Source organism: Pogoniulus pusillus, chromosome 13 (genome assembly GCF_015220805.1).
Source record: "Pogoniulus pusillus isolate bPogPus1 chromosome 13, bPogPus1.pri, whole genome shotgun sequence".
NCBI lineage: Eukaryota > Metazoa > Chordata > Aves > Piciformes > Lybiidae > Pogoniulus > Pogoniulus pusillus.
Window position 1 is genome coordinate 11,449,297 of NC_087276.1, and position 12,569 is coordinate 11,461,865.

Below are 12,569 nucleotides of genomic sequence, written 5' to 3' on the forward strand. Positions count from 1 at the left end.
CTTCTAGATTTACAAGTTATTCCACTGGAGTTAAAAATCAGTACAAGTAACATTTCCTTAATAGGGAATTAGAGGAAGCAACTATTTTTTCAAAATCTTAAATCTGATTGATGTCATTAACCCAGTGTTATTATTTTTTTGAAAAGCCATAACCTAAGACTTATATATTAATCCTTTACAGGTTTTTCCACCTGCCACATCAAATACAGTATTTTCCTATCAGACTGCAGCAGTTACAACACCTTCACAGTCCTTTATTAATAAAACATCAAATTCTAACATTCACACTGTTGGTAATCAGGTCTCTTCTGTGCAGAATGGACCTGCTACTTCTAATAAGGTAAGGCAAGCCCAGCAATGTTCCATGAACATTGTGTATTATTATTCTTAAGTAATACGGTACTGCATCAAGGAAGAATGATGTTTTGTAGATTTTAGTAATGCATATATGTAATTATGAGAAAGAAACTATTCATTTATCCCTCTATGCTATTGTTAGTTGTAAATATGTAGATTGGTACAACAAAGTAGGACTATCTTTAGAACTTGTTACATACAAAATTCACTAAAATGCATTATTTAGTCTCTATTTTGTTATTCCTGCAGCCTGGCTCTCCATCTCAAGCCCAGCCTTATATTGTTCAACAGTCCCTCTTCAACAACACAGTATCCAAGACAAAAGATCCTCCACGTTATGAAGAGGCCATAAAACAGACTCGCAATATCCAGACATCACACCGAGAGGTAGTTATTTTCACCTGCTTATTAAAAACTTTTTTTCTTTTTTTTTTGAGAATTATCCAAGCCAGTTTTCTATTTTTTTGTTTGTCAACAAGATAATTCTAGCATAGCCTGTTAATATTTTCAGATGGCTGTTTACAACAGACAGACAGCCTTTCCTCCATCAATTTGAAAAAAAAAAACATACTTAACAAAACGCCTTTTACCTGATGGCCCTTCACAGGATACCTCTGAGAGAAAGCAGTTCGGGGTGCAGCCCCCAAAGTACAAAGTCTCGTAGCTATACCAGATAACCTGTTACAAACAGGTACTTCTTATCCCTAATTTTTATGCCTCACTTTCCGGGGTTCCCTTCAGGAAATCTTTTTCTTGCTCCTCAGACGTTTTCCCTGTTTCTTTGTACTGAAACTGACCACAGCGATTATAAGTGTCTGCTCAAACTATTTCTCTGGTTTCTGCATTGGCAGTTTCAAATGAATTTTATTCTTAGTTATGGGTTAGTACTCATGTACTATTGAGAGAAGCTAGGGTCAAGCAACTCAGAAAAAATTAACACATGAAAAAGAATAACCCTTTTCTCATGCCTTACAGATGTCCAGTGCACACAGTCAGCAGATGGATGATCTTTTTGATATTCTCATCAAGAGTGGAGGTAAACTAATTGATATATGTGTGATGTAGACATTTAAAACCTGATAGTAAAGCTCAATGCTATAATCAAAGGAATGAAAAAATTCTTTCAGGGAGAGGAGGCAGAAGCTATCCAGCCTGTTACCAAAACATATACAGCAAACATGCTGTGAAACTTTGCTTGTAAATTAGCCTAGGCAGACCTCTGCAATAATCCACACAGCATTCAAGTGATCAAAGTTAACACCTTAAGTTAGCACAGACATACTTTATCAAATTTGGAAAAGCTGAACAAGTATAATATATATTGAAATTAAATAAAAAGTAGAATAAAGAGTTAACACATATGGCTACTACAATTTCATTAAGTACAATGATGTATTATCAACTCTATAGACATCAAAGATACATTACTGGAAAAAGTATGAGTAACAGCTTCCCATGTCAGTTAAAATATTGAAGCTATCAGAAAGGAACTGAAGTAATACACTAAGTAGCTCTGCATTAGAAGAAGGAGGCTTTCAGGCATAATTGGGCTTTGTATACTAAGAAGCCAATCAGCTATTGGGAAGTGGTGCCAAGCAATTCGATTAACTTAAATGTTTTGTACTATTGTCATGTAAGGATCTTGACAGAAGTGAATGCCAGGACAGAAGTGATGGATTGCAGGCTCTTAGAAGTTTTTTGCCATGTTCCAAATGAAGTATTTTCTCTGAAATTGCAAAGTCAGCTGAAGAAAACGCAGTATACAGCAACAGACTGAGATGTGACTTACGCAGTGAATAATTTGAGCTAAATGAAAAATTGCTTTCAGTGTTCTTATTATATTGCATGGATAGTTCAAAGTTCAAGTCCTAACCTCTGCTTCGAGTGATATGTTAAAAAAACCTATTATGATCTCAGAGGTAACAACTACGCCATATTTGCAAAGTTGCAATAAAAAATGCAAATGTTTCCTGATCATCTTTACAAAGAACAAAATAAAGCAATCAGGGCTCTTGCACTTAATGTGAGTTCTATAGTGAAGAATGTTTTGTTTATTAATATATTTGAAGAGTGAGACAGTCTGTTTAGTAATACTTTGCCTTTATCAAGCGGTCATTTTAATAGATGCTCCTAAGGTTTTAAAGGTGTGAGTTTTGCTTGTAAAACTGGTGCAGAATATATTGTTAGGTATATTTTTGCTGGGAGAAACATCACCTGTGCTGGAGGATTTACTTGCATATTCTGGTCTGTCTTTTTTTTTTTTTTTTTGGACTCCATTTGTATATACGAATTAACTGGAACTTACTTTGCTTTATTTCCTTTTATTGTTACTGCCACTGTCTTACATGGAACTTCTTGAAAGAAGAGTAGTTCTAGATTCTAGAATCAGGAATAAATGCATCCTAATCACATCAGTTGATCTGTTAGACTCTAATTCACCAAGGTGGACAGAGCACTGAACAGGGATGGAACTGAAAATTGAATCAGGTACTCTTCTATGAATGAGGAAATGTGCTGCTTTCATAATTATTCTCATTAGTCAGAATCACTGTAAACATGAAGGAGATAAAGTCAACATCTAGAAATTTGTTCCTTTTTTTCAATCAATATAAGTAATCTAATTGGATGAAGTATCACTGAAAGCAGAACTCTGGAACTTGTTTTAAAATCTTGTGTTGTTCATAGAGTACCTGACGTAGTCTGACATCTGTAATGTTAACTTGATCAGAGTAACAAAATTGCTCTATTGAGTTCACTGTGGATGCATCCCAGAATGGGCAAAGAAGGGGTGGAATTTGTAAGCCTGAGGATGGATGTCATTCTCTTTCCTGAACCCAACTGTGGTTGGTTTTGTTGTTGTTTTTTTTTATTACAGAGATTTCCCTTCCAATAAAGGAGGAACCATCTCCCATTTCCAAAATGAGACCAGTAACAGCCAACATCACTACAATGCCAGTGAATACAGTGATATCCCGCCCACCACCACAAATCCAAATGGCCCCTCCCCCTGTGTCCTTGGAACCAACAACCAGCTTGTCTATAAGTTTGGAAAACCAACTTGAAGCTCTCTTGGATGGAACTTTACCATCAGGTAATGAAATTCCTCAACTGACAAGCAGTACTGAGGACAGAGAGTCATTTTCTTTAATTGAAGACCTCCAGAATGATCTGCTTAATCACTCCAGCATTTTAGATCACTCTCATTCACCCATGGAAACATCTGATCCACAATTTACTACTAATAATTCCTGTCTGTCTCTTGACCTTCCTGATACGAATTTGGACAATATGGAATGGCTAGATATTACAATGCCCAGCTCCTCATCTGGACTCACACCACTCAGTTCCACTGCCCCCAGCGTGTTTTCCACTGACTTTTTAGATCCACAAGATCTACAGTTGCACTGGGATTAAGCTGTAGCCAATGAGAACATGACTTGCAAGTCTGCGTACAACAGAGGTCCATTATTATACCATTCTGATTGCAGTTCAGATAAATTAAAACAGTAATGTATGGAAGAAGAAATGCTTGAAGCTAATTCCTTATAATTTTCAAGTTTACAACAGTGAATTACTTTGTGCTCCTATCAGTAATGCAGATCAGGGCTCTCTGAAAGCTGTATATCACAAGTCAAGACAACATGATTATACTCACTGATTAAAAATACCCCAAGGTAAATGCAACACAACATGGCTAAACTTAGAGAAGAAAAATAAAGATTTCAACTGTCTGTATTGACATAATGAACAAATGTTTGGGGGAGGTATCACTGCACTTCATTGTTCCTGTGGATAGCCTGAGCCAGGTTCAAAATGAATTGAGAGCAAAGGCAAGTAGAAGCACTGGCTGGTTCAGTGAAATTTCATATACCTAGTCTCTTAATTTGTTCAAGTTGTTTTTATATTTTGGTTTTGTGGTTTTTAAAACTCTTCCCTCACTCTTTAATCATGAGGGAAGAATATAACTGCATCCAAAGGGATATTAAGTGTAACTGCAAGAAATCCACTGTAGCTATGCCAGGTAATATTGAGAACACTGAATTTTCTATAGCAATGCTCTGGATTTAATAGCTGGGTTTTAATGTGTATATCAGACAGTTATTTGTATACTCTTTTAACTTTGTATAGCTTATTTTTGTGAACAGAGGGGAACAGTGGTCTTCAAACAAGAGATTACTATAATGGAAATAATAGATATCCTAATTTAATTTGAGGGTATTTGTTGGATCATTGAATCAAGTATCTCAGCATATTAGAACAGTTTGAGGAATAGAAAAGTTGAATTAATGCTATTGTGCACTATGATCTTGCGAACATCTCTACAAGAATAGTCCCGATGCCCTCAATAGGAGATCTTTCTGGGGGGAGCAAACTGAGTTGCAGGGGACAGTAATGATGAACACTATTGAACAGCTTTGTATACTACTACGTAACATCAGGGAGGCTGAACAGAAAAGCAGCTCAGTGAGAATCGTAAATAGCACTGTAGAATGTACTGTTCTGTCATAAGAAGGCATATATCATACCTGAAGAAGATAACAGCAAAAATTAAGCGCTTACCTCACAGCACAGCACTTGAAAATATCATTTTTCTTTAAAGCCCTTGGTTGTTTTTGTCAGTCTATTATGAAATCAGTTGGGAAAACAAACAAAAAATACTTTGAAATTCTGTAGTCTCTCAGGTAGTAGTTGTTAAATGTTGCCATAGGTTGTGTAGACTGATAATCAAACATAAAATTGGAATTATTTCCCATTAGAGAATTTCTGTATTAAGATCAAAGGAAACAGTTCCCACTCCTGAACAATGGAAATGTGATATGTTTTCCCATCTGAAAACTGACCTTGCAGAATTCCTTCCTCACCGCCAACCCTCTAAAACAAAGTTTTGTAATAACTATGAAGAATGCCCTGAATCTTTTTTTCTTACTTCTTACAATAATGATATGTATCAAAGTAATAATGAAAACAGAAAGTAGCTGCTAAGTATTCAACAACCTGTATCACAATTTTTAAAAAGGAAAAGAAAACACAATCCTTTTAAGATAAAAAAAGACAAAAAATCCTTTTGTCACAAAATGTTTTGGAATTAACTCCAAATTTATGTCCCCAGATACACAGTGCAGTCTGGTTTAGTATGTTATGAAATTTTGTTGCCCTTGGATATAAAATGTGGATTATATAATTGATTCGGGATTTAAACTCTTATTGTATGTTTGCATCATATCAGTTACCAGCACTTTAAATGGTTATATATCCTCAGTAATTTCACAGGCCAGGATTTACTTTAATGTGAAACTAAGTACAGAATAACATTTGTGTTAATCTGGAGGATTTTCACAACAAAAAAAATATGTTGAAAGATGTATTTCCTTATTGCTGTGCCTACGATACTTGAGTACAATATTACACCTGGATTGTCTGCCTTAAATTTTGATGCTATAGGATTTTTCAATAACACCAAACAAATAGATTTCACTCTTTGCATTCCTTTTCATCATATTATCTTGGGAGCTAATACTCTGAGATACCAAGTGCCCTCAGCTGTTATGAGAATAAGAAATAAGGACTCTTGGTCTGATAGGAACAATTTTGAATGAAATTTAGTGCTGTGCATTACTGTCAAATTATTATGTGTGATACACCAGACATCATACCACATATGTGGTTAGTTACCCCTTTTTGACCCTGCCTTCTGATTAAATAGGAGGCAAGTAAATGAACTTTGAAGATAAATTACCCTAAAGCAACTGTACTGTCATCCTTGATGTGCATGTATATAGAGCTTAAAACTGGCAAAGTAATCTTGCTACAAAACTATTTTTATTGACAGTGTAGAATGTTAACCAATCCATAGGAATCTATGTGCAGAAATAAACCCAAACAGTTCAGATGTGTTGTTATCAGTACAGTATAGCTTTCTACTCTAAAAGTCTACTTGCGAAAACCAGAAAATATTATTTTAAAAATAAAGGGATCAGTTTAGTTTTCTGAAGTACAAATACTGTAGCGTAGGGAATGTGTGATTACTTTTTTGTACGTTTCAAAATTGTGTACTAAACCCTAGATATAATGGTTTGCTTTAGACTTTGTTCTGAAATGTGATATATTTGCCATAGTTATAAATGCCTGTTACGGCAGAAATAGATTTTGCTTAGACTTTTGTGTGTGCATGTTTTATATAACATTTTTTGTAACACAAATACAATACATCTTAGAAACATAATCATGGCTGTGCAGTTTGACTGTACAGAACTGAATACTTTTCATTAAGAGAGAAGTAAAGGAAAGCACTGGCACTAAATTTGCCATTTAATGGCTGAAATACACTAGGAGAACACGTCTTATCAAATGTGTTGTTAGTAGAACCTTCAAAGTAATTAAGAATACCATTTGATCAGTGTGAAAAATGAAAATTGGTGTTTACACTTTTAGACACGGAGCTCAGATGTATGTTTTCAAGACTAATGTGATTCAAGGGGAGCCACATCCTGTGTTTAATACAGAAATGGTATTTGTTGCGCACTTTTAGTGCCATTCAGCATTAGTTAAGGCAAGTAAGTTTACAGACTAAATTTTATTTGATATTATAAATAGTCATTGTCAGAAATACAGCTTTCTCTCCAAGAATAAAATTAATTTGTCAGTTGTTCTCTACAGAAATCTAGAGTCCAATACAGCATTGTGCGCTTTCAGAATCAGACCATTAAAAAGCTGAGGTCACAACTTTTTAAAATAAGCACTAAATACTGATTTTTTTTCCAAGGCATTTCTAAATTCACTAACAGGAGTTACATTAAAGGAAGCAGGTGATCAAAACAGAAGTGCCAGTATTAAATTTCTATGTTATTTAATCTCAAACATTCAGATGCCTGAAATGTGCAGGCACGATAATTGGAACCCAAGCGCAAGCTGCTGAACTGTTTTCAAGGCAAAGAAAATGCAATCACAGACTACATTTAACTGGAAGGGCATTATGTAACCAGAACACAGTAAAGCTCACTGATGTAAGCAATTATTTGGATGGCATCCTCAGTGTATTATAAACTTACAGAAAATTCTATTAAAACTGGAAAATTATTCTTCCATTTATTTCTAGTATGTCTTCTGATGCAACTCTTTATATTGTGGTCTATTAAATCCCCTTTTGATGACTTCTAGACCATACTACAGATGGGTTTTTGAGATCCATGGAATGGAGTTGCAAATAGTATATACATGGCCAATAACAAGCATCCATTAAAACCTGAAGTAATGTTAAATATTCCTTTTATACCAGTTTGCTAGGAATAAATATAAAGTGCAAAAAAAGAGACACCTACATCACTCCGTAGGGTCCAGTACTGAATATAAAGACTTTTTAAGTTAAAAGTTCATAAATGTATTTGTAGAAATCTAGCCAAAAAAAGCCATTCTCGCTATGAGAGCAAATTCCCAATAAAATGCAGGGAATGGTAAATAACTATATAATCACCCTATTTTTATAAAATAAAAAAAAATACATTTCAGATATTCAAAAGACAGCCTAAAATAAATTATAATTATATAAAGTTTTAAACAGGAACCAAAGCATTGCCATTTATATTGCCAAAGGAGGCACTTTGTATTTTGAAGCATAGGAAATCAAATCCCCAGGAGTAGTGTCCATACTTTTTTAAAATTAAGGGTGTAGATATTTTCAAAGCTGTTTTTGATGTTTAATAGTAAAGATTTGGTTTTGTTGTTTGAGAAATTTGTATTAAGTAATAGCACAGGCTTTTCTCCAGATAGGATTTTCCTTCACAGTACTGCTTGCAGTAGACATAACGCTACCCCTAGCAGGTGTTTCTCTTCTTACTTTCATAGTCATAATTATGTCTTAGCATCTCATTTTGTGAAAAGAAGACGACAGACACCTGGATCTAGGGCTCTCTTCATTTAAGCACTACTTTATTAAATGCAAATTATGGCAATCAGGGCGTCAGTTTATGTATTGCCTTTCTATAAGAAACCATGATGCCTTTGTATTTGCTGTTTGCACCCCTAAAATCAATTCCATATGTTTGAATGCCATATGTTTTGCACATTGTACTGTATATATGTAATGCATACTGTATTTTTATATGTGTACTACATTTATCAAATATTTTGTACATAGTGGCAATATTGTAGCTACTGAGGAAATGTTTGGTATTTCAGCATTTTTGCTAAGTGTCTCAAATAAAAAAGGAAAACTGTGTTCTTTTGTCCATATTTACTACTTAAAAACAAAAGATACTATTAATAATCATCAACAAAAGTTCTGACTCTTACGAGTCAGAAACATTTAGCATGTGTTTTAAGTACTTTTATCACACGAAGGAGCAGCAATGGAATCTGCTGCTAGAGAGACTCCAAAGAAATCACGGTTTGGAATGGAAGGGACACTTAAGATTAACTATTTCTGAGTCCTCTACCATGGGCCTGGAGGGCCACCTCCTAGTAGCCCAGGTTGCTCAAGGCTCCATCCAGCCTGACTTTGAATGCTTCCAGGGCTGGAGTCTCCCATGATGGTTTGTCTTACAAATAAGAGTCAAAATCTGTCAGAAATTTCCTGAACTCTCAAAGTTTAGGTTTGGATTTATTTTATTTCAAAACAATACTATTAGTATATAGTACTTCAGGAGAATGGGCTATGAACTGTTCAGTGCCTGCAAGCTCCTTTTCATGATAAGGCTGCTTAATTTAAATATTTACTAGTACACTTCCTCCTGTTGAGGCAGTTCGCACAATAGATCACACATCTTACCCTTATTAAAGCCTGTTCTAGGCTGATGACACCAGGACTCAGCCCAATAGCACAATACCCATGCTGCAGTAAGTAGTACCTGTGACACTGAACAAATTAAAAATTGCTACTAAGTCCCACAAATGTCATAAAATACCTTTTTTTAATGAATTGTAATAATTTTGAAATGTGTAGGCTATATATGTCACAAACTTACCTTCAGGTATCACATACCAAACACAAATAGAGCAGAACAAGTGCAGCACTTTTTGCCTTTTCTGCATTACAGAATTTATAGTCAGACAATGTCAGAGATAAATCACTTGTTTTGGTGCCATCTGGAAATTTGGGGGTTGGTTTGTTTTACAAAGACCAAAAACTATAAACATACAACCCTCCCTTCCAAATTACATTCATATTAGTATCATGATGATGTTAACACAAGAAGGACTGATGAAACTTGAGCTTTTTTTCAATGAAACCTGAGTGTATTAAACTATGTTCTACAAATGGCCATCATCCCATTTGTCTTTGTACAGTATTAATCACTATCACTATTAGCTTCTTGTGTATTATACAAATATTGTTTAATGATAAATTTATAAATTAATTCTAATATTTCCCTTCACATTAAAAAAAAACTACCTGAAGGTGAATTTCCAGTCTTCTCTGCAGAACAAAGACTGCAGGGCCACTCTTTCATAATACTGCATCATTCTGGAATCCCCTCATCTGTGAAGAGAAACATTCCTTAGTAAACCTTGGACAAAGCAATGGTCAGGCTAAGTTCAAGTAATTGATAATTGAGGAGCATTCCACTTCCAGCAAGTCTTTATAAACTGAGTTGTACAATTTCACAAATTCTGCATAAATATAATTGTTGCTCTGCATGTCTTGAAAAGAGTCTGTGAGATTTGTAGAAAGGCCTGGTTTGCAAACAACTAAAATAGGCAGCAAAGTGCTCTCCTAAAGCAACACCTCCATCTCTAAGAGTGAGGTTTAGGGAAGGATGAAAAAAACCCTAGTGATTATTTCCTCCTTCCAACAAAATCCTGATATCTTTCCAGCTTTAGAGTCTTCTAAACATTTTCCTTTAAGTAACTGTGTTGTAAAAAGCCTTCCCTCAGAAAAGGACTTTATGTGAGGATTCAGCATGAGCTAAAACAAGGGTAACGACCAGCATAAGAAATGCTTCAGAGCAAAAGTAACCAGATATCAAAAGGCACCAAAGGCAATTACACTTTATAACTAAAATAATAAATTTGAATTTTAAAACGGCTTTAGTGGTGACAAGCTCACCAGCACTTTGTTTAGAAAGTTTTTTTTCCAAATACACTGACAGTTGGCAGTGGTTTTTAAACCAAATCAAGTATTTCCTTTAATTTGCTCAGATCCTTATGATTTCAAATTAAACTTGCAATCTCTCCACACCATTAAGGGAGACTGCTAGCATTAGAAGCTGATGTCCCCTAGATGTGGTGCTAAGGAACATGACTTAGCAGCAAATTTGGTAGCTAACAATTTGACCCGATCATCTTAAAGTTATTTTCCAACTGAAATTATTCTATGATCCTAAGTGCTATTTCTGATATCAGTTGAAAGCATTTATTAAAACTGTAGTGTATTTGAAGGGACACATGACTCAAGTAGCCTCCTCTGCTTTCTCACTCCAGAATTACTTCTCGGCTCACAAAGATACAAAAGCTTGAGTAAAACAAATTCAGACACGAACTGCAGAGGATCTGTGATGTCGAGTTACAAGTGGTAAGAATAGCACTAGAAAAACAAGCAAACGAGCATATTTCATAACAAGCTAAGATAGTAGTCCAGAAATGGAAGGACATCAGTGAAACCTGATTTGTTAAATTCTAACTCATTCCAGCTACCAGCTTGGTAACACCGAGAGTAACTCTTCTTTAGTCAGCTAAGGCATCTGACCCTCTGAAGTCACTTCTTATCATACAAGTCACAGGTGTGAGAGATGAATGAGGCAGTTTTCACTCTCATGAATCATACTTTTGAACTGCTGCAGTGATCACAATGATCAAGACAGTCAAGTTATCAGGCAAGTTTTCCTGACGACAGGTGAAAGAATACCCCAAAAGATGTATTACTCTTTTAACATGTTTCTACTATGGCATCACCAGATCAGTAACTCAAACCAAACGAAAAATTTCAACGGACTGATCATAGCTGGGATCGGTACTCCCTGCAGGTCAACACACAAAATTCTTTCATTCAGGGAGATGAAATATAACTTGAGTGTCTAACAAAAGTTTCATCAGGAATTTAAAGAAGAGGAAATAAAAATGCAAAGCTTCGTTGTCAGGTCACAGTTGTGAATATCTAGGAGCACTAAACTAGAAGAATGCGTAATTAGCTGTGTTTCACAGTAACCAATTTTTTTATAGGAACAAGCACCAACCATTTAGTGCGTTTAATTTCATACTTACGTTTTGCATTCCTGCTTCTTGCTCTAAATGCAAGAGTGCCATCTCTTGGTAAGGGGAAGCCCAGCTAGGCGCACACGCCACCTGCAGCACCACACACCCACAAACCCGGGCCGCACCTCCGCTTCCCCTCAGAGGCGGGACCGCCTGGGGACCGCCTGGGCCCCGCCTCCGCTGGCACTGCGAACGCTTCCACAGACGGCGGGGAAGCTCTTGGCGACTTCCATGGAAAGAAAGACTCGTTCCTCAGCACCACGTCCCAGCATTGCCTCTGTAGTGAAGACCTGCTCAACGGACCGCACAGCCACTCGCGCCGCCGCCGCCCCTGAGGGAACAGCGGCCGCGCGCAACCAGCCTGCTCGAGCAGCTGCATGTGCGCGCGGCGGGCCGCAAAATGTAACCGCTGTCACGCGGGAGTGGCGCGAGCGATACAAAGGCGTCGGGAGAGCGCGCTAACGCAGGCGCGGTGGCCAAGTGGTAAGGCGTCGGTCTCGTAAACCGAAGATCACGGGTTCGAACCCCGTCCGTGCCTCGCTCGGTCCGCGCTGGCGGCAGCTTTCCCCTTAATTTTTAAGAGAAGGCGGCTCGGAGGTAGCCCCGCGCCTCGGCCCTATCTACCAGCGATCAGGGGCATGACGCGGGTGCTTGCCTTTCACGGCCCCGGGAGAGCGGCCGGGTGCCCGCGGGAATCCAGATGGCAGAGCCCGGCTGCAGGCACGCCCAGCACAAGCACCCAGGCGCGGGGCGTTGCACCCGCGCAGCGCGCGCCTGCCGCTCCCCGCCCATGCCCGCCATGGGCCTGAACAAAGCTACCTGGCGAGTACCTCTCCCGTCCGGGCTTTCACATCGGCCGGATCTGCGTTCCGAAACCTCTCTGCACCGGCTTCCGAAATCTCTCTCTGCATTTGCAGCTGTAGAAATATTTTGCCTCAGACTGCCTTCTCCGGGGCTCGATTCTTACTCGAGACCCTCAGCCTGAAGAAGCAAAAAGTAGAAGGTAGTTGGAAATGGCAATGAGA

General features: G+C 37.5%; 1 protein-coding gene, 1 long non-coding RNA gene and 1 other non-coding gene across 8 annotated transcripts in view; 2 read left to right on the forward strand and 1 right to left on the reverse strand.

Annotated features, from left to right (window-relative positions):
* MRTFB (myocardin related transcription factor B) overlaps positions 1 to 8,572 on the forward strand; it is a 75,677-nt gene extending 67,105 nt beyond the window's left edge. For 5 of the 6 annotated variants that reach the window (XM_064152972.1, XM_064152970.1, XM_064152971.1 and 2 more), the window contains 4 exons: positions 182 to 340; positions 607 to 744; positions 1,333 to 1,393; positions 3,233 to 8,572. In XM_064152972.1, coding sequence (XP_064009042.1) covers positions 182 to 340; positions 607 to 744; positions 1,333 to 1,393; positions 3,233 to 3,771 — 897 coding nt within the window. In that variant the 3' untranslated portion in view covers positions 3,772 to 8,572. Of the gene's footprint in view, positions 1 to 181; positions 341 to 606; positions 745 to 1,306; positions 1,394 to 3,232 lie in introns of all 6 variants that reach the window. The other variant, XM_064152975.1, reaches the window with a different exon arrangement.
* The window catches only part of LOC135180520 (uncharacterized), a 36,867-nt gene extending 25,037 nt beyond the window's left edge, over positions 1 to 11,830 (reverse strand). Inside the window, exons 1-2 of the long non-coding RNA XR_010304475.1 lie at positions 11,554 to 11,830; positions 9,746 to 9,832 (exon numbers count right to left, since the gene is read on the reverse strand). This is a non-coding gene — a long non-coding RNA (uncharacterized LOC135180520). The remainder of the gene's footprint in view (positions 1 to 9,745; positions 9,833 to 11,553) is intronic.
* Positions 11,831 to 12,010: 180 nt separating this feature from the next.
* TRNAT-CGU (transfer RNA threonine (anticodon CGU)) lies at positions 12,011 to 12,082 on the forward strand. Its single transcript has one exon. It is a non-coding gene; the product is annotated as a tRNA-Thr (tRNA).
* Positions 12,083 to 12,569: the final 487 nt, after the last annotated feature.